At 46.5% G+C, this 21,439-nt stretch overlaps 2 protein-coding genes across 3 annotated transcripts; both read left to right on the top strand.

The window, feature by feature from the left end:
• The first annotated feature begins 1,138 nt into the window (after positions 1-1,138).
• LOC138821643 (myotubularin-related protein 11-like) lies at positions 1,139-10,440 on the top strand. Its single transcript, XM_070014101.1, is given in 18 exon segments — positions 1,139-1,592; positions 1,940-2,015; positions 2,390-2,511; positions 2,837-2,897; positions 3,252-3,391; positions 4,283-4,361; positions 4,510-4,645; positions 4,859-4,946; positions 5,098-5,186; positions 5,269-5,393; positions 6,262-6,328; positions 6,541-6,611; positions 7,130-7,296; positions 7,653-7,826; positions 8,445-8,624; positions 9,036-9,329; positions 9,563-9,697; positions 9,699-10,440. Coding segments are annotated over 18 exon segments (2,178 nt in total). The 5' UTR covers positions 1,139-1,526; the 3' UTR covers positions 9,807-10,440.
• Positions 10,441-11,761: 1,321 nt separating this feature from the next.
• LOC138821461 (splicing factor 3B subunit 4) lies at positions 11,762-18,322 on the top strand. 2 transcript variants are annotated; one of them, XM_070013708.1, is made up of 6 exons: positions 11,762-11,841; positions 12,252-12,380; positions 12,678-13,220; positions 13,517-13,723; positions 17,428-17,601; positions 17,904-18,322. In XM_070013708.1, exons 1-6 carry the CDS (start codon positions 11,808-11,810, stop codon positions 18,089-18,091), a joined length of 1,275 nt encoding a protein of 424 aa, XP_069869809.1. In that variant the 5' UTR covers positions 11,762-11,807; the 3' UTR covers positions 18,092-18,322. The 2 variants fall into 2 exon arrangements, with proteins under 2 accessions (XP_069869809.1, XP_069869808.1); XM_070013707.1 differs by having other exon boundaries at positions 11,765-11,841; positions 12,678-13,232.
• Positions 18,323-21,439: the final 3,117 nt, after the last annotated feature.

Below are 21,439 nucleotides of genomic sequence, written 5' to 3'. Positions count from 1 at the left end.
GGAAAGGGGTTGATGGCTTTAAAACTGGTACCTACCTCTTCCTATGCTCTTATTACAATAGACCTTGAGAAATATCTTTTCTCCCTAAGAGGTTGAGGTCCATGGAATGTGGTGATGCTCAGTAGCTTTTGGGACTTGGAGAATCCGGTTTTTGGGGCCCTTTCCTAGCAGGTGTAAGCCTGCCTTTTCCAGACTGTCTCCCAATACCTTCACTATTTCCATAGTTGCAGCCAAACAAGGAACTTTTAAAGCTGAGGCTGCAGGGTGTGTGCGTGGAGGGGAGGGAGGGGCACCTTGAAATGTCACTTTGGAGAACTGGGTCCCCACCTTAGTATTGTTGCCTCTGTACAGACTCAGTAACAATAAAACAGCTGCTCATTAACTCCTCTTATCTTGCATTCTGTTTTCTATTTTGTGTCTGAATAGATTTGTGCATTTCTGCCCCCAGTCACCCTCAGCTGTCTGGCTTTCATTTGCCTCTGAGCCCCCTTCCTCATCCTTGCTTCTTGGGGTTGCTGGGGGGAGGGGGAGGAGGTTGAGCCTTTGACTGCAGGCGCTGTGTGGAGGTTTCTAGCCCTGGGCTTTGGCAGACTTGACTTGAATCATTCATTTGGTGATCAGATGTCTGGGCTAGAGGTGGAGTCAAGTACCTATTATGGTCAATTGTTGGTGCTGGAGGGGGGAGGTGCGCCTAGTTAGGGTGCTACAGGAAAGATTAAGTGGTAAAAGTCTTCCCCCGCAGGCCTACCCCTAGGATCTAAACCCAAATTTCCCTGGCTGAGTCTACTGCCTGTGACTCACCTCTCCCTACTTCCCTTTGCCTTCACCGGAGACATTTTGCTCTCAGGAAAAGCACATGCAAAAAACTTCAACTAGCCCTTTCTCAATTCTCAAACCTCCCCTGGCAAGAATTTCTGAGGTCCAATTCTCAATTTACTTCCCCTTCCCAGCCACTTTTGTCAGATTTAGGAGAAGAGGAAATGAAGAGGCCTGAACTATTTTGCATTCCTCTCTCCCTCCCCTCCTTTAGAAAGACTCATAAAATATCTGAACCTCGAGTGTTTTGCTTATTTACAGTCTGGAGCAGTAGCTCAAATGATTCCAGTTTAATCGCCTCCCTCAAGCAGTTACCAATACCCTTGAGCAGGAAGAGACTAGAAAGTAGACTTGGGGTAAAGAGTCTGGGTATTTATGTCTCCGTTGCTCATTCCATTTCCCCCACCCCCAGGCTCCTCCTCTGAACTTTAAAAAAAAAAAAAAATGTGTGTCTTCTCCTTTAAGGGGCTGGGCATCTCTCCCGCCCTCTCCAGAGTCGACTAAAGTTTCTGGGGAACCTACTCAGACGAGGCAGGGCATACCTTTCCTAAGACCCCCAGTTGTGCACCTCAAATGCTCCTGTTCCTTGGGTCCTCCCTCCTGCCCCAAACTTTTTCTTTACTACAAGATTCAGACTCTCCCCAGAAGGACTGAAGCATCCTTGAGGTTTTCCATCCTTGACTGCTCCATCTCCGGATGGAGGCAGAGAGATGTGGTGGGGGGGTCGGGGCCAGAGTTTCAACATTGCCCCCCAGCGGGAGGAACCAGAGATGGGGGTAAGGAGAAGGAATCGGGGTGGCTGGGCAGGGGGCATGGATGGGGATGCTATGCAGATAACAGGAAAGGACGGGATCGAGGGAGGAGGGTGTGTCTCGCAACTGTGGCTGCAGCTTGGGCTGCTTTTTTACTGTCTCAAGTTCGTGGTCTCATTATCCATTAACCAGCCCCTCCCTCTCGTGTCTGCCAACCCTGGTCCTGAGCTTCCCCGCAGACACTGAGCTCAGTTTCCCCCAGTCTCCCACAGCTGCTGAGGTAATCCCAGACTCCGGGGCTGGAGGAGGAGGAGGAGGGAGCAGGATTAACCCTCTACTCTTCTCAGCATTCTGAACCAAAGTCTTTCCAGGGAAGCAGGATGCCGGAGCCCAGGAGTCGGCAGCTTGGCATTCTGGCATCCAGCTTGGCCTCTGGATGCCTGCCAGGTAATACTCTGATCTCCCAAGCCCCTCCAAATTCTTCACCGAAGACACCTCCATATTCCTCTCCTGGCTCAAAGTGCCTCTGCCTGAAGCTTATTCTCTTCTCTGACCAGAGCTGGCAGAGAGAACTGAATCCTTGGTATTCGTTCTTTTTACCCTGTTCCTTCTTTTCTCATTTATCCAGGAACTATTCGGGTGCAGGCTCTGTTTTCCATGCTCTGTGCTAGTTACAGAGGTATTAAAACTTACCAATTCTTTATTCTCAAGCTTGCATTCAGTGAGCAAGGGTTTTAATCTTCCCTTTTTAGATTCCTGGCTGCAGAAGAGTAGGTGTTTGCAAGTATGGGCAACACCTGGCTTCCCTTCTTTCTCCTTAGGGGAGCAGATCCTAGCATGGGCCCCAGGGCTGAGAAAAGGGCTGGAACCTGAGTTGCCTGGAATCCTGATCTGTACTAACTTTAGGGTCACCTTCCAGCCTTGTGGATGGCAACGGAGTCAGGTAAGATGGTTAGGCAGTAGAAAAAACAACTAGAAGCTAGATGTGGTGGCACACGTCTATAATCTTAGCCCTTGGGAGGCTGAAGCAAGAGGATTGTGAGTGTGAGGCTAATGTGCCCTACACAGCAACACTCTTAAAAAAAAAAAAAAAGAAGTTCAAGGATTGAGACAAATATTATGGGTTAAGGGGTCTCTTTTGAATGTACCAGTGATAGTTGGTATTGGTTCTAGGAGTGGTGGCCTCTTACATGGGATGACGGATCACCAAGGTAGGAAACATGAGTGTTACTTCAGATGTTTGTAACATCAGTCATTGCTTTCTCTAGGATACACCCCTGAGCAGTGAATATGACTTTTCTTTGGTCAACATTGAGCGACTAGAGGCTAGTAAGTCTGCAGGTCATTAAAAGGGATGTTGAGGGCCGGGAAGGTGGCTCAGTGGTAGAGCGCTTGCCTTGCATGCTTGAGGCCCTGGGTTCGCTTCCTCAGCACCACATAAGCAGAAAAAAATGAGCCGGAAGTGGCGCTGTGGCTCAAGTGGTAGAGTGCTAGCCTTGAGCTGAAGAGCTGAGGGACAGCGCCCAGGCCCAGAGTTCAGGCCCCATGACCGGAACCCCCCCCCAAAAAAGGGATGTTGGAACCTCTCCTCATCCATTCTCTATTCTCAGAAGAGAATAGGTGGGAAGAGCTCTTCTTAGGGCAACACTATGCTTACCCTCCTCTTTTAACTCTTGACTTCAGTGAGTGGCTTAGCACGAGTTCAGCTCCATCCAGGTTCCCAGCTTAAATTCATCCCTGAGGAGATTCTAATTCATGGCAGAGACTTCCGGCTGCTCAGAATTGGTTTTGAGGCTGGCGGACTAGAACCTCAAGCTTTTCAGGTAAAAAAAAAAAAAAAAATCACTGCCAGAAGATCCTTCTTCTCTTTAGAAACTAGAGGTCCTTTGGGGAGGGTACAGGAGGTTGAATACTGTTGAAATAGATTATGAACATGAAACAAGGGGGCTGGAAATGTGGCTTAGTGGGTAGAGTACTTGCATACCATGCATGAAGCCCTGGGTTCGATTTCTCAGTACCACATAAACAGAAAATGCCAGAAGTGGCACTGTGGCTCAAGTGGTAGAGTGCTAGCCTTGTGCAAATGAAGCTCAGGGACAGTGCCCAGGCCTGGAGTTCAAGACCCAGGACTGGCAAAAAGGAAAAGAAAAGAAAATGAAACAAGGAAATCTACTGAGGATGTTATTTGGAAGTGGGGAACAGGATGAGATGGATTGGAATACTGCGTAAACATTGGAAGACTGTAACAATGAACCCTGTCCCCCTATAACTAATATAAACTAACTTAAAAATATTTAAAATAAAAGGAACTAGGAACCCCTCCCTGACAATTCCCAGTAGTCTCCTATCCTTTAAGGTCCCTCTCATCAGTCCTCCTTTTCTTCAGAGAGGAGCTAAAAGGCTCGGATAAATGTTAGTATTAGAGGGGTAAAGGGCCTAAATTCTAATCTGGCTCTGCTAGTTACCAGCAGTGTGACTATGAGTGAATTTTCTTCTCTGTAAAACAAGGCATATTGGATTATAGTATTCCTAAGATTATTTCCAGAATCAGTATACTGTTTTGGGGGTTCTTGATTTTTTTTTAACCCCAGACCCCAGGACCTGTGGAAGCCCCCTCCACTAGGATCTGTTTTTGCGCTTCTGGTCAGTGGAGCGCTAATGCATTCTTATCACTTCAGTCAAGTCAAAAAGATGGGATGTGTTTTCCTCCATAGGTAACCATGGCTATTGTCCAAGCCAGAGCTCAGAGCAGTGAAACCCAGCAGTATGGAGGGATCGCCCTGAGCAAGGCTGGTACGTAAGCATGCTTTAGGGAAAGAAAGGACAGTGGGGTCTGGGGAAGGGGTGGGGGGTGGAAAGCAGGACTAGCAGCTGCAAACAAGAGCTCAGAAACTGTTTCTGGTTTCTTCTCATCTTCCTCTGTATGTCACTCGGGCTCTAGGCCAGGGTTCTGGCTTCAGAAAACCACCTATTCCGCTCTTGGAGACATTAGAAGACTGGGAAATGGAGCTGAAGAAACAGGGTGCCAAGGACTGGAGGGTCAGCACAGTCAACGAGAGGTTCGATGTAGCTACCAGGTGATGGTTCTAGTCTACTCTAACCCCTGTTGTACTCCTTGTCTCCTAGTTCCTGTCCTTTGAATGTAGGACTTCCCACAAACCCCACCTTCCTAGCCCAGTTATCTGCTTGGTCTCAAAACTTGAGATCCCTTGGAATAGCTTCCTGGTAATAAAGCTTTGCCTGATAGATAATCACTGAGCCAAGCTGTGACATCACTCTCCATTTTGCAGCCTCCCCCGGTACTTCTGGGTCCCCAGCCGAATTCTGGACAGTGAGGTCAGGAGAACATTTGGCCACTTCCGTCAGGGCCGTGGACCGGTCAGTGTGAGGGTTTGGGTAATGATTGGGTTAAGAGGGTCACAGGGGTCAGGGAACAATGTAGAGGGAGGGAAGTCTGTGACATCATTGTGGGACAAGGATCGCTGGAGCTAGTTTCTACCGCAATAATCTTCTTCTCTCCCATCTGAAGCGCCTATCCTGGCATCACCCAGGGGGCAGTGATCTTCTCCGATGTGGAGGTTTCTATAATGCCAGTGACCCTAACAAAGAGGACATCAGGTGAGGGAGCCTGATGAGAAGATGCAAGGGGTAGGGGTTCTGGAAAGACTCCTTTCCTGAGTGTCTAACTTCTCCCCTCCAGAGCAGTGGAGTCCATGCTCCAGGCTGGGCATTCCGATGTTGTCCTTGTAGACACAATGGATGAACTGCCTGGGCTTGCAGATGTCCAACTTGCCCACTTGAAGCTGAGGGCCCTGTGTCTGCCTGGTGAGAATAACCTTTAGCCCTTCGCCTCTCGGCCTGCTGACTCTCACCTGGTTTACCATTTTTGTCTACTGTAGATGATTAATCCTTCAGCCAGTGAGCCTTAGGGTTATTATTTTTAACTAGTTCTGGGGCTTGAACTCAGCTTTTTTCACTCAAGGCTGGAGCTTTATTACTTGAGCCTCCACTTCTGACATTTTGTTGTTTAATTGGAGAGGAATCTCTCTGGTTTTTCTGCCGGGGCTGGCTTTGAACTTTAATTTTCAGATCCTAGACCTGTGAGGATTATACCTAGGATTACAGGCATGAGCTACCCGTGCCAAGCTTGATCTTTGTTTTTCACCCAATTTGCATTTCCTATAGACTGATTGTCTATTTTCTTAGGAACAACATACTCTTTAAAAAAAATAGCTTTATAAAGCGAGGCACGGGTGGCTTATACCTGTAATCTAGCTACTTAGAAGGCTGAGATCTGAGGATTGTGGTTTGAAGCCAATCCCAGGCAGGAAAAGTCTTTCAGACTCTTATCTCCAATTCACCACCAAAAAGCCAAAAATAGAACGGCAGCTCAAGTGATAGAGCACTAGACTTGAGCAAAAAAGCTCAAGGACAGCACCCAGGCTCTGAGTTCAAGCCCCAGAACCAGCATACAAAAAAAGTAGATCTGTAAAATTTACCATCAGCTGGGTACTGGTGGCTCATGGCAGACAAGCACTCTACCATTCAGTGATATCACACGTCCTTAAACTTACTTCATTTCTATCCACAGTCTTAGGTAACCACTTATTAAACTCATCAGGCTATAGACCTGAGTCCCAAGTCCCAATTCTCCTAATTTCTTTGTCCCTTTGATTCCTATACTCTCTACCAGACTCATCTGTAGCTGAGGATAAATGGCTCTCAGCGTTGGAAGGAACACGATGGTTAGATTATGTCAGGTACTATCCTTCTAGCCATGATTTATAATTCTGGCTGTTCCAATGTCTGTACACTTGGGTTTCTAAATATTGTTGCATGAACTCTTCTTGGTTTCCCAAGATGTCTGTTATTGCTACTGCTTGGAGGAAGGGGCAGGATTTTGGAGTCTGCCTCTATTCCAAGCCATTACTTCTTTTTCCACGCTTATCAGCCTCTCCTTCATTTGCTCTAGGGCTTGTCTTCGAAAGGCCAGTGATGTCTCAGTTTTAGTGACATCCAGGGTTCGTTCTGTAGTACTTCAAGGTGAGTTCCTTGGGTCAGCCCACTCCATTTCTTCTCTTTTTTCCCTTACCCACCTGGCTGGATAGTGCTCATGGAGTTGGTCATAAATCTTCCTTGTCTTCTAGTGCTAGCATCTTCCTGTCACTAGGAACTACCCATGAGTTCCCAAGTTCATAACCACCTCTGCCTCCCCACTATAGCTTGTTGTTTTGATCCCTGGGATATTCTTAGCCCCTCCCTCCCCTTCCTTCTGTCAGGGGATGGGGGTTGGGGTTGAGGTGGGAAGGGTACTATGGAAGCTGGTTTGAGAATTGTGGTTCTGCCCTCTGCATGTGACACCGGGTCTTTCTATCCACACATCTATGAAGTGAATCATTCAAGCTTTGTTTTGTCTTTACATCTATATGCCTTCTTAATCCCACTATCCCCAACTTTTCCCTGCCCCCCCTTAATCCTCCTTGCCATGCTTCCTCTTCTCATTCTCTTCTTCCCTAGCTTCTTGGACCCCTCCTTCTTTGTCCTTCTTCTTTACCACCCAGAGCGTGGTGATCGTGATTTCAACGGCCTCCTCTCTTCACTCGTCCAGCTGCTTCTGGCCCCTGAAGCCCGAACACTGTTTGGCTTTCAATCAGTAGTGCAGCGAGAGTGGGTGGCAGCTGGTCACCCCTTCCTGACTCGGTTTGGGGGAACTGGGGCCAGTGAAGAGGTGAGAACAATTTAGGAGGGCTGGGAGCATGACCTAAGGGAGGGAGAAAAATAACATTATTATCCATTGGAAGTGAATCAGAAAGGTCCTGAGGTTATGTTGAACTTGAAAACCCAGATGAACTACTTTCAACTCAGACTTTCATTTCCTGACATCCTTAGTATCCTATTCCTGTGTGCCCCCCCCCCCATCCCCTTATTATGGAATCCAACCTTTTTAGGTCCTCACAATCCTCTCTAACCTCTTATTTACTTTTAGCAGTACTGGGGATTGAATTCAGGGCCTTGCACTTACTAGCAAAAGCTCTACTACTTGAGCCATACCTCAGGCCTAACCTTTAATTGCTCTCTTCTTAGGCCCCAGTGTTTCTCCTCTTCCTTGATTGTGTCTGGCAGCTCCTCCAGCAATTTCCAGCTGAGTTTGAATTCTCTGAGTTTTTCCTTCTTGCTCTGCATGACAGTGTCAGGGTTCCTGACACTCTTACTTTCCTGAGAAATACTCCCTGGGAGCGTGGAAAGCAGGGCAGACAGGTCAGTGACCTTTGTTTTTGACTTGTTTTTGTCTGTGTCTCCCAAGAAGTCTTTGCTGAAGTTTTGTCTTGATTTGCTTTATAAGAGAAATCTGAGAGGCCGGGCGCCGGTGGCTCACGTCTGTAATCCTAGCTACTCAGGAGGCTGAGATCTGAGAATCGTGGTTCAAAGCCAGCCCGGGCAGGAAAGACCGTGAGACTCCTATCTCCAATAAACCACTAGAAAACCGGAAGTGGCGCTGTAGCTCAAGTGGTAGAGCGCTCGCCTTGAGCTGAAGAGCTGAGGGACAGCACCCAGGCCCAGAGTTCAAGCCCCACGACCGACAAAAAAAAAAAAAAAAAGAGAAATCTGTGTTTGGGAAAGGGAAAATTGACCTTATTATACATTTGATGCCTGAAATAGAAAGCGTGAGTTCAGTGATTTGTCTCTGGATTGGGGGGGAATATACATATATATATATATATATATACACATATATATATGCATATATATAATTTATACAGACATATATATCTCTACACATACATATATACACACACATATTTGTGAGCATATATATGTGTATAATATGTGTATATATATTGTTTAATCATCTCTTTTCTTGATTCCTTTGTCTAGTTTAACTCCTATACACAAGTTTATACCCCAGAAAACTCTCAGTCCCCAGATGGGAACTGTATAAATGTGCAGCTCTCTGTCTGGGACTGGGATTTACGCTACAGCAATGAACAGATATTACAATTCCATAATCCTGGCTATGACCCGGAGCACTGCCCAGAATCCTGGTTCCCTAGACAGGTGAGAGGCCTAAGCTTCCTAAATTCCCTTGACTTTTCATAGGTTATGCTACCAGAAGAGTAGAAAGATAACAATGTTTTCCCCTGAGTTTAGCAGGGAAAGCTACCACACTCCTGTTTGATACCTGTCACTTACAGTACCTGACTGTGGCAAAGAAAAGAGAAATCCTAGAATAGCACCGAGGGCATCCCTTTTATCTTCATTTCTGTTTATTAGTCTTCCAATCTTGTGCCCATATTTTCCAAGTTTCTCTAAAACCAATTTCAGTTAGTCCCAAGGCCTGGGTGATGCCTAGTGAGTATAGATGAAAGGAAGAGTTGTCTGTTAGTTTTGAGTGCAGGACACTCTTCCTGACCCAAACTGGGGTTATCTGCTTTCTCAATTGCCACTTGACTTCCCTTTCCTCCTTAGCCAAACTTCATGGTTCCTGGACCTCCAAGTTCTATGTGGCTTTTCTCTAGAGGGGCCCTGACCCCCCTGCATCAGCTTTGTCCTTGGCGAGACAGTCCTTCTCTTTTGGCAGTCCCTTCTCGTTGGCTCTCTCGACCAGCTACCTCCTCTGAAAGCCTGGCTGACCAGGAGTGGGGGCTCCCCTCACATTGGGGAGCTTGCCCTTTACCTCCAGGGCTATTGCTACCTGGATATTTGGGACCCCAGATCAGGCTCTGGAAGCGCTGCTACCTGAGGGGAAGGCCTGAAGTCCAGGTGAGAAGGGGAGATGGGGAGTGGGAGTGGGAGAAAGTGCTAAAGGGATTGGAAGTACTATTCCTGTTATCAAATTGAGTAGGTTTGGGGTGTAGAAGGTGGGGAAATGCTTAGATCAAGTAGAATGGAAGGGATAGTTTGAAGGAAAAAGAACAATAAAGAAGTAGCAGACAGATTACTGAAGCTAGAGTTTCAATAATATTCATTTCTACCCTTCTTTGTCCCCTCCCCAGATGGGCCTGTCAGCTCTCACAATCTCTGGCCTTCGGGAGGAACTAGCCTGTCTTCAGGAGCTATTAAGAAAATGGACACCAAGAGTATTTCCCCAGGATCGTTGCGAGAAAAGAGATCCAAATACTTTTCTCTCCCAATCCCAGTGAAATTACCGGCATTCTCGAAGGCATGGCCGGGGGCAGCGTGGATGAGGGAGGGCTCTGTTTAATCCAGAAGTTTTTCTATCTGGCCTTGCTGCCTTAGCTTTTCACATTCCAGCCTCTTTAAAGAAACTCATTTTGAGTTTCTATAGCAGATGGTGGTGCTAATATCCAGCTCTTCTGTCTTGTTTCATTGTTTTTGTTTTTTGTCGGTTATGAGGCTTGAACTAGGGGCCTGGTTGCTGTCCCTGAGCCTCTTTGTGCTCAAAGCTAGTGCTCTACCACCTGAGCCACAGCGCCACCTCCAGCTTTTTAGTGGTTAATTGGAGATAAGAGTCTCAAGGGGACTTTTCTGCTTGGGCTGGCTCTGAACCACGATCATCAGATCTCAGCCTCCTGAGTAGCTAGGATTACAGGCGTCTGCTTGTAATACATGTACATGTATTTTGTGATCTAAAGAACTAAGAAACAAAAACAATCCAAAATGCAATTGCCTTTTTTGGAGGTGGGGTGGAGGTAATTTCATCCACTTTTTGGATAACTAGCTGTTAAATTGTGAGGTCAGAAATGCTGTTTATTAGTTCAAAAAGAGACTTAGTTCTTATTCCCTCTTGCTGCTGCTGCTTTAAATCCAATTTTTATTCCCCCCTCCCCCCACCCCCATTGGTTTGTGTGTGTGTGAATGACAGATTGTAGTGGCATTTCTATTTAAGTTCATTAAATCACATTTGTATAAAGATCTGGCATTGTTCCTTGTGTTTAAATGCAGGATCCTAGGAAGTAAAGAGTGGTGGGTAAAGGAGGTGGGATCCTGTATTTTGATAATAACTTGGGTCAGGTGAAGTTCTTCAGAATTCACATACAATTTGGGAAAGAGTTCTCTTTTCTCTCATTTAGGAAATAGGACAAGCTTATCAAGATGTTGGGACTGAAGTCCCAATGTCATTTACATGATCATGGTGCCTCAGATTTCCTTGCCTGTGCATTAATGATTACCATTACAGCTCAGACATTGTGCCATATCATCCCCAAGATGGAAAAACTAACACCTTTAATTCTGACACAGGGACGTGAGTTTGTATTTGCACACATGCTGTGGGCCGACATGGAAGGCTGCCCGCACCTCAAAGCAAGTGAGCCTGAGTTGGGGGGATTCCTCTGCACACTCTTTCCTATGTCACAAAGTTTCGCTTTGTGGGGTGGAGGTCTGACTTAAGTGGTACAGCGTATGGCCAAGGGCACAAGTTTAAAACCCAGTACAGCACACACATAGCCCCACACAGAAATCACTATATGTATATATGTATGTATGTGAAAGCCAGCATTTCCCCCCTAGCTTTTGGTTTTTCACATTTGGGAGTACCGAATTCTCTGTCGGCCTAGCACTGCCTCAAGAGGCAGCTCCAGCTCTGCCGCCACAGTTCTGAGAGGTGCCAGGGGCACGTCGGCTCCGAATCGGATCCCGAGTTAGTCGGCTGGCGGCTCACGCCTGGAATCCTGGTTCCGCAGGGAGCTGGGACCTGTTGTTCGCAGTTCGAAGCCGCCGGGGCAAGAAAGTACGCCTCACTCCATCTCCAATTAACCAGCAAATAAACACTGATCGCTAGAACCCCAGTAACACAGCGCCCGCTGACTACGCAAGCCCCCACCCCCACCCCGGACACACACATCCCCGACAGACAGACACAGAAACACACACATCCCCGACAGACAGACAGACAGACACACACACACACACGCAGACACACAGACACACACACAGACACACACACACGCAGACACACACACACAGACACAGACACACACACACACACACACACACACACACACACACACACACACACACACACACACACACACACACACACACACACACACACACACACACACACACACACACACACACACACACACACACACACACACACACACACACACTCCTAAGATGGCTGCTGCAGTTTCCGGTTCCTCCCACTCCTTCCCTCCACAGCACCACCCAGCGACCCCCCCGCCCCCCCCGCCCATGTTGCCCCGGAAGTGGAAGTAGTAGCTGCGGTCAGGGGGCGGGGCTGCCGCTAAGAGACGGCGCGGGAGCCTCTTCGCCATGGCTGCGGGGCCGATTTCCGAACGGAACCAGGGTAACTGGGGGGGATACGCCCAGGGGATGTGAGGGGTGCCGACTAGAGCCAGGCGGCGGCTCGGCGGAGGTGGAAGGCTAGACCTCCCGGGGGGATGAGCTGGGCCCCGGGTGGCGGGGGCGCGGCCGGTGCCGGCCGAGGCCTGGCGCGCGGCTTCTAGGCCCGATTCCCGGCCGCATTGCCACTATAGAAAAAACATCCCCACGGAGCCACACGTTTTGCAGCTGAGCATCAAACTAGCAGATTCGCTAGACTCCCAGTAAGGAGAGATGTTTAAGGGCTGCACGTGTTTTGCTTTTTCCTTTATGTGATGGGCCCCTGCCCTCCCCGTACCGAAACCCATCTTCATGTTCCCACCAACTCCTTTTCTGCTCTGCTCTCACCCGACCCTCATTTTCTGTTCTCTTGAGATGCCACTGTGTACGTGGGGGGCCTGGATGAGAAGGTCAGCGAACCACTCCTGTGGGAACTCTTTCTCCAGGCAGGGCCCGTGGTCAATACCCACATGCCAAAGGATAGAGTCACTGGCCAGCATCAAGGTAAGTACGCGACAAGAGGTCAGTGCCTATCTTGTAGGGACCAGTGCTCCCGAACAGTCCCAACAGTATTCATAACTGTTTGGGAATGAGCAGTCTAAATATTTCTTTCCCTTAAACTTCAGTTCACAGTTTGTCTTTGGGAGATTTTTCTCGTAAATGTCAGTTCACAGTTCACATTCACAGTTGAAGTGACACTTTTATTTCGGTCACATTATTTGTGGTTGGCGGGGGAGGGCGAGTTACATTCCATTTTGAATCTCTTCGCTTGAGTTAACTTACCCATCTCCGCTTTTCCAGGTTATGGCTTTGTTGAATTCTTGAGTGAGGAAGATGCTGACTATGCCATTAAGATTATGAACATGATCAAACTCTATGGAAAGCCCATCAGGGTGAACAAGGCATCAGCTCATAACAAAAACCTGGATGTAGGGGCCAACATTTTCATTGGGAACCTGGACCCAGAGATTGATGAGAAGCTGCTTTATGATACTTTCAGCGCCTTTGGGGTCATCTTACAAACCCCTAAAATTATGCGGGACCCTGACACAGGCAACTCCAAAGGTTATGCGTTTATTAATTTTGCTTCATTTGATGCTTCAGATGCAGCAATTGAGGCCATGAATGGGCAGTATCTCTGTAACCGCCCTATCACAGTGTCTTATGCTTTCAAGAAGGACTCTAAGGGTGAGCGCCATGGCTCAGCAGCTGAACGACTTCTGGCAGCCCAGAATCCACTTTCCCAGGCTGACCGACCTCATCAGCTATTTGCAGATGCACCCCCTCCGCCTTCTGCCCCCAATCCGGTGGTATCTTCGCTGGGATCTGGGCTCCCTCCACCAGGTAGAACTTTAGGTTTGGATTATGTTTGTTTTGGGTTTGTAGGGGGTGGGGCTGGATGCAGACAAAACAAGCAGCAAGGACAGTATGCTGGGTCAGTGGGGAGTGAGAGGGGAATGGTGATAGCGATGAACAGAGTTGGGTTTCTTCAGGCGATGGAAGTTTGACTTGCTAACCATTGCTTTTGATTTTAGAGTGTTGAGAGGAGGGTAAAGTGCTCAGCCACTCGTGAGGCAAGATTGGAGGCTCTTCAAGGACATTGCTCACCACCATTAGCTCTTCTTTCATTTCTTATATAGGAATGCCACCTCCTGGGTCCTTCCCACCTCCAGTACCGCCTCCTGGCGCCCTCCCACCTGGAATACCCCCAGCCATGCCCCCACCACCTATGCCTCCCGGGGCTGGAGGACATGGCCCCCCTTCAGCAGGAACTCCAGGGGCTGGACATCCTGGACATGGACATTCACATCCACACCCATTCCCACCAGGTGGAATGCCCCATCCAGGTAGGTGTTTTTTGGCTGGAAAAGGGAGCAGTGAACTTGGTAGAGGGTACTGCCAATGGTAATCTTGCTGCTCTTTGGTCTTCAGTGATAAATATCTCAAGTTCTCTCTTGAGACATTCATTAAAATAAATACAAGATATCTTACATGAACACGTATAACACTTCCTAACTTATCTCTATTTCTTAAGTTTTTCTGAAAGTAGTCCGTACTTGGTGTTTTTCATTTCCTTAACGTTTTGCCCTCATTATCTCTTGACTTCATTCCAACTAATTGTAACCCAGTTATCAAATCTAGGAGAAACTTCTGCTCCTTAGCTGATGTAATCTCTGCTATATTTATAACTATCTGTGTCTTCCAGTTTGAAATTATTATCTATTTTTGTTTCTCAGGGTTCTTTATCTTTGCATGTGTCTAAGCCATCTTTGATAAAGCTCCTTTTTCTCTGCGTTTGACATGTGTCTATAGTTTTAAATATGTAGATACTGGCCAGACGCCAATTGCTCATGCCTGTAATCCTAGCTACTTAGATAGCTGAGATCTGAGGATCGAAGTTCAAAGCCAGACGGGGCAAGGAAGTCCATGAGACTCTTATTTTCAATTAACCACCAGAAAACCAGAATTGATGCTGTGGCTTAAGTGGTAGAGTGCTCGCCTTGAGCTGAAGAGCTTAGGGACAGTGCCCAGGCCCAGAGTTCAAGCTCCAGGACCGACAAAAAAAAATGTAGATACTGATGTTTTCTGGGCCTCTCATCCATGGTTATAAACCAGCTAGACATAATCTTACTGTTTAATAGATAACTGCTTTTCTACCCTTCTTCATGCCTCTTCTTTCTCTTTGTTTTCAGGAGCTTAGTTCTTAAATTTGGAGGTTCTGCGGCTGGGAAGATGGCTTAGTGGTAGAGTGATTGCCTTGTATGCATGAGGCTCTGGGTTTGATGCCTCAGCACCATATAAGCAGAAAAAGTCAGAAGTTGTGCTGTGGCTCAAGTAGTAGAGCGCTAGCCTTGAGCTGAAGAGCTGAGGGACAGTGCCTAGGTCAGGCCCCATGACTGACCAAAAAAATGGGGGCTTCTCCATATCTTCTCATACCAAGTCCTATTCCTGTCTCTGACATCTCCCCCACATCAGTGTCCCAGTTCAGGCCCTTGTTTCCTCATTGTTTTGTACTTAATTTATTGTATTTTCTGGTCACTTTTGACACTATGGTTTCTATCTTTGGATTATTTTCACAGTAATTTTTCTAAAACATGTTCAGTCGCAGTTGTTTCAAATCTGCCCCCTTTTGCCTACAGAAAAACTCAAACTCCTGCCTCTAGGGATTCTCATAAATTGGACCATACAGATGATTCCCTCCACTGTATGTTGATGCTGATTGGTATTTTTTTTGGATATACTGTGCTGTTTGACATACTTCTGATTTGCAGATCCCAGTTTCTGCTCGGGGGTAGTCATGTCCACTGTCATGTCTTTCTGAAGAATTTTCTTGGAGGGGGCTGAAACATAAGCAAAAGCTTTTTTTCTTAGCCAGTGAGATTATGGTATTATTTATAAAAGCTGGTGTGCCTTTATACCACAAATGAATTACTTTTTTTTTCTGATACTGAGTCTTGTGCTTGCCCGGCTTGTTGGCTTGTAGCTGGCTCTCTATCTTTTGAGCCACTCCTTTAGCTTGGGTTAATTGGAAATGGAATCTCCTGGACGTGTCTGCCTGGATGAGCTTCCTCTAGATCTTGGTCTCCTGAGAATTACAAGTGCCTTGTTCATTAAAAGAAAGTGAAAATTTGGGGCTGGGAAGGTGGCTCAGTGGTAGAGTGCTTGCCTTGCATGCATGAGGCCCTGGGTTCGATTCCTCAGCACCACATAAGCAGAAAAAGCTGGAAGTGGCGCTTTGGCTCAAGTGGTAGGGTGCTAGCCTTGAGCAGAAGAGCTGAGGGACAGTGCTCAGGCCCAGCGTTCAGGCCCCATGGCCAACCAAAAAAAAAAAAAAAGAAAAGTGAAAATTTTATAATAGTCTAGTCAGTGGTTCTCAACCAAGGGTTACATCCCCCACCCCCAGGACATTTGGCAATATTTGGAGATGGTTTTTGGTTATCACACCTGGATTGGGCCAGAATGCCACTGGCACCTAGTATATAGAGGACAGAAATGCTTCTAAATATCTTATATACATATAATGCTCCCTTCGACATAACTATCCAAACTAAAATAGTGTTACAAAGTTAAGAGATGTGTTTTAACTATTATCAGGTGGCTTGTAACATCAGTTCTGTCTTTGCAAGTTGTCTTTCTCTTAAAATATTTTTAAAATTTAAGTAGATGTACAAAAGGGTTTATGAGTACATTTTTTTTTCCTTCCTTTTTTGGTGCCAATACTGAGGCCTGAATTCACTCAGCTTTTTCACTCAAGGCCGATGTTTGAGCACTTGAGCCCACCTCTACTTGTGGCTTTTTGCTGGTTATTTGGAGATAAGTCTCATGGACTTTTCTATCCAAGCTGGCTGCAAACTGAGATCCTTAAGATCTCAGCTTCCTTAGTAGAGGGGATTAGAGGGGTGAGCCACCAGCACCCAGCTTATTTTACAATGCATCTTGATCAGTGTCACCCCTTCTATCCTTCTTCCCACATCTGTCCCAATCACATCTATCTATCTATCTATCTATCTATCTATCTATCTATCTATCTATCTATCTATCTATCTATCTATGTCGCTGTCCTTCAGCTCAAGGCTAGTGCTCTACCACTTGAGCCACAACATCACTTCGGGCTTTTTCTGCTTATGTGGTGCCTCATGCATGCAAAGCAAGCACTCTACCACTGAGCCACCTTCCCAGCCCTATCTTCAAATTTTAAAGCATATATTACTTATATGAGGAGAGGTTCATTTTGACATTTCTGTACCTCTTTACAAAAATCATGGTCAGTCTTACCACTCTGAAGAATTCTTATTTGTCCCTTACAATAAGACCTTTGCTCAGGAAGTATGTAGGCTACTCCAGCCTATCCAACCTGTCACCACTGTTTGTTTGTTTGTTTTTTTCTTTTTTTTGGTCGGTCGTGGGGCCTGAATTGTGGGCCTGGGTGCTGTCCCTCAGCTCTTCAGCTCAAGACTAGCGCTCTACCACTTGAGCCACAGCGCCCTTTACTACTTTTTCTGCTTATGTGGTGCTGAGGAATCGAACCCAGGGCCTCATGCATGCGAGGCGAGCACTCTACCACTGTGCCACCTTCCCAGCCTCACCACTGTTTTTTTTTTTTTTGTCGGCCGTGGGGCTCGAACTCTGGGCCTGGGCACTGTCCCTCAGCTCTTCAGCTCAAGGCGAGCGCTCTACCACTTGAGCTACAGCGCCACTTCCGGTTTTCTGGTGGTTTATTGGAGATAGGAGTCTCACAGTCTCTCCTGCCCGGGCTGGCTTTGAACCGTGATCCTCAGATCTCAGCCTCCTGAGTAGCTAGGATTACAGGCGTGAGCCACCAGCGCCCGGCGTACCACTGTTTTTGATATATACTTTTGCATCACTTACTGAGCCTAACTCCAAAAGAACTAGTGAAGTGAGTGAGTGGTTGGGTTTTACTGTTGGGATGGGATCAGGGATAGAGTGCTTTTGCCAGCCTTATTTTCCATATACCTTTACTGTCTTCCTTTTCTTCATTATCCTGGCTACCTACCACCCCCTTTTTCTTGTATCATTTTTATTTTCACAGGGATGTCTCAGATGCAGCTGGCCCACCATGGCCCTCATGGCTTAGGACACCCCCATGCTGGGCCTCCAGGCTCTGGGGGACAGCCTCCACCCCGCCCACCACCTGGAATGCCTCATCCTGGACCTCCCCCAATGGGCATGCCCCCCCGAGGGCCTCCGTTTGGATCTCCCATGGGTGAGTAGGTTCTAGCCATCTCCTTTATCCTCACATTGTCCTTTTCCTCCCCTTCTTGTCTCCTCCTTTCTCCCTCTCCCCTGCTCTTTTCTGTATAACCCAGGTTGGCCCGCTAGGTAGCTTAGGCTGATCTGGAACTCAGCACTCCTCTGCCTGACCTTCCCAAGTGCTGGGATTACAGAGGTTCACTATGTCCTGCCTCACATTCGTACAGCTTCAACTTTTTTCTCTTGTCTTCTACACATCTCCCAATATCAACCATTTCCAATTTCTCACTTTTATCAATTTTTTCTTTCTTGCAGGTCACCCCGGTCCTATGCCTCCACATGGTATGCGTGGGCCCCCTCCACTGATGCCTCCCCATGGTTACACTGGCCCTCCTCGACCCCCACCCTATGGCTACCAGCGGGGGCCCCTCCCTCCACCCAGACCCACTCCTCGGCCTCCAGTTCCCCCTCGCGGCCCACTTCGGGGTCCTCTCCCTCAGTAAATTCTCCTTCCTCTTTTTGTATCTGCCCTACATCCTTTCCATATCTTGGACCAGTCAGAATCGTGATAGCTCCGTGGGGCTAATATACTAATCACTTAGCTTCTGCCCCTCTCCCCCTTTTTAATGTACATTTTTTAAAGGAGGCTTTTTTGTGGTTTTTTTTTTTTTTAAATGTTGGTCCTAAGTGTTTTGCAGATGGCTCAGAGGAAATAAAACCATACTCCTTGTTTATTCTTTGTTGTTTTCCTTGGCAGAGTAATTTTTTCAAAGGCTGTATCAAGGTATGGTGGGAGGAAAAATAAGAGTCAGGAGGCTATCTACATTTAAAGGCTTACTCTGTAATGTGTTCTTAAATAGCTTTCTGCTGTGCATTAAAGCAGTTGTTTCTGTAGGTCTTCTGGTTTAAGACACAGGGACACTGTTAAGGGACAACAGAAATAAAGTACCTGGTTATACTGGCAGAAGTAGAAAAAAAAACACACTGATACCTCAGCCCTATTTGGCAAAACAGACTGAAAACAATTCATAGCCATCAGTGAAAGGGATTAGTTGAATGAACTGGTAAATACACACTGGTGTATTATGCAGCTGTAAGGGAGAGGCCGGAGCTGCTTACAGTAGTAGTACTACACCATACTATACCAAGTTGTTGCCGATGGTACAGTATATCCTTGGTATGCATGGCCTCAAACCCTAACACACTCATAGTATTTTATCTTAGGATGCCATACGTGTATTTGCCTATAAAATGGAAAGCTAGGAAACCATTGGAAGAGGTCTACTTGGGGAAGTGGAGGATATAGAGGAAAGCTTGATTTCTTTTACTAATTGTTAATGTGACCTTCACTTGGAACCATGTAAATATGTAATTGCCAAACAAAAGTTAAAATGAATAAATTGGGACAGTTTCATTTTATTCATTACTAGCTATCATGGATAAATCTGTTATTCATATTTTATTTTATTATTTTTTGCAGTCCTGGGGTTGAACTTAGCCTGGTTACTGACCCTAAAACTCTTTTACTCAAAGTACTACTTGAGCTACAGTTGTATAGTCCCACCCCCAGCTTTTTTGGTAGCTTATTGAAGATAAGAGCCTTGGGCAGGGAAGGTGGCTCAGTGGTAGAGCGCTTGCCTTGCATGCCTGAGGCCCTGAGTTCGACTTCTCAGCACCACATAAGCAAAAAGAAAAAAGCCGGAAGTAGCGCTGTGGCTCAAGTGGTAGAGTGCTAGCCTTGAGCTGAAGAGCTGAGGGACAGCGCCCAGGCCCAGAGTTCAGGCCCCACGACCGGACCCCCCCCCCAAAAAAAAAAAAAAAAGATAAGAGCCTTATAGACTTGCCTGCCTGCTGGATTCAAGCCACAATCCTCAGAACTCAGCTTCCTGAGTCACTAGGATTACAAGCATGAGCTACTAGTATCCTGCCAGTGAATTATATTTCAATTAGCCAGCAGAAATCTATTCTGGAGGCATGGCTCAAGTGATAGAGCAGCAGCTATGAGCTAAAAGGCTGATCAAGAGGATGTAGTGGGCTGGGAATGTTGCTCAATGATAAAGTGCTTACCTAGCATGCATGAAGCCCTATGTTTGATTCCTCAGTACCAGATAAACAGAAAAAAAAAAATAGGAGTGGCGCTGTGGTTCAAGTGGTAGAGTGCTAGCCTTGAGCAAAAGAAGCTCAGGGACAGAGCTGAGGCCCTGAGTTCAAGCCCCATGACTGGCCAAATAAAAGCAGGTAGTACTGGCAAAATAAAATCAGCAACTGGACCAAACTCAACAGCTCCACTTCTTTGCCACATTTAATCCTTTTCTATCACGCCCTTGAAGTTCCATCTTTGGCTTGTATAACTATGAACTTCTTTGAACTCTAGGCAAGAAAATGTGAGTCTGGATGTCTTTTTTGGAATCATTCTTCCTCATTGTTTTTTGTCTTTGTATGAGTACCTGTGCTCGGGCTGGAACTCAGGGCCTTGAGCTCTCATTGAACTTTTACACTCCTGGCTGATGCTCTACCACTTGAACCATGTCTCCACTTCTGGCTTTTTGCTGATTAAAAAGACTTAGGCCTGGAAAGGTGGCTCAGTGGTAGAGTGCTGGCCTTGCATGCATGAGGCCTGGGTTCCATTCCTCAGCACCACATAAGCAGAAAAAGCTGGGAGTGGTGCTGTGGCTCAAGTGGTAGAGTGCCAGCCTTGAGCTGAAGAGCTGAGAGATAGCGCCCAGGCACAGAGTTCAAGCTCTGTGACCAACAAAGAAAAGAGACTTAGACTACACACTGGTAGTTCTCATGCCTGTAACCATAGCTACTAAGGAAACAGGATCTTGGTTCAAAGCCAGTCTGGGCAAGAAAATCCATGAAACTATCTCCCAATTAACCACCAAAAGAGCCAGAAGTGGAGCTATGGCTCAAGTGGTAAAGTACTAGCCTTGAGCAAAAAAGCTTAGAGACAGTGCTCAGGTCCTGAATTTGAGCCCTAAGACTGTCAAAGAGAGGAGAGAGAGCAGAAATATATCAGTGAAGAATATGCAAAGTCACCTTAAAGAAATGGCTTCCTGCCAGCAAAACTTTGCTATAATTGGAAATAATAGCATATTTAAAGAGTGTATCAGCTTTAAGAAGGATCGTCAATGAAAGCCTAGTAAATGGAGTGTCCCTGAGGCCCTAGTGGGCAGGAGCTGTTCCAAGTACCATCCTGGAAAGAGTGCTTCAGCCATACATTGAGCGTAGTTCAGGAGCATTGGCAAGTCTTCCCAGACTGTAGAGATGGGGGTAGAGAATTGTAGCCAAGAATTTGGACCCATTGGCATGATTCCTTATTGAGGATGGCCAGATGCCATTAAAGGTACAAGTCCTATTTGGTTAGGTCATTATGTATTTATACATTGACATGATTCTGATTTGGCTTCAAGGAGTGAATGTATAGGACATGTAGATGTCAGTTTTCAATCTGAATGACAGCTACATATTTATGGAAAATAAATATATATTGTGGCTTAATATTTCAGTACATGGTAAACATTATTGACACAAATACTTCCGAAGTCCAGCATTGGCACCTACAAAGCTCAGGCCTACATACCTGTCAGTAAATTCTACATACCAAATGTCATCCATGAGATTTCTTGAGATACAGACTGCCAGCCTTTTCTATGTAATGTATCTCTGCAGCCTGAAACTTCCATATTGAGTAAAACAATCTTACAGTCTTAGCTCTGAAAAGGACCTGAAGCAGCACATCTAGTCCAAGACAAGAAACCCAAGATTTTTTTTTTTTTTTTTTGGGTCCGGTTGTGGAGCCTGAACTCTGGGCCTGGGCACTGTCCCTCAGCTCTTCAGCTCAAGGCTAG

This window comes from Dipodomys merriami, unplaced genomic scaffold (genome assembly GCF_024711535.1).
Source record: "Dipodomys merriami isolate MVZ:Mamm:240054 unplaced genomic scaffold, mDipMer1.0.p SCAF_92, whole genome shotgun sequence".
NCBI lineage: Eukaryota > Metazoa > Chordata > Mammalia > Rodentia > Heteromyidae > Dipodomys > Dipodomys merriami.
The sequence above is the reverse complement of the archived record's forward strand: the minus strand, read 5'-3'. Positions and strand labels throughout refer to the sequence as shown.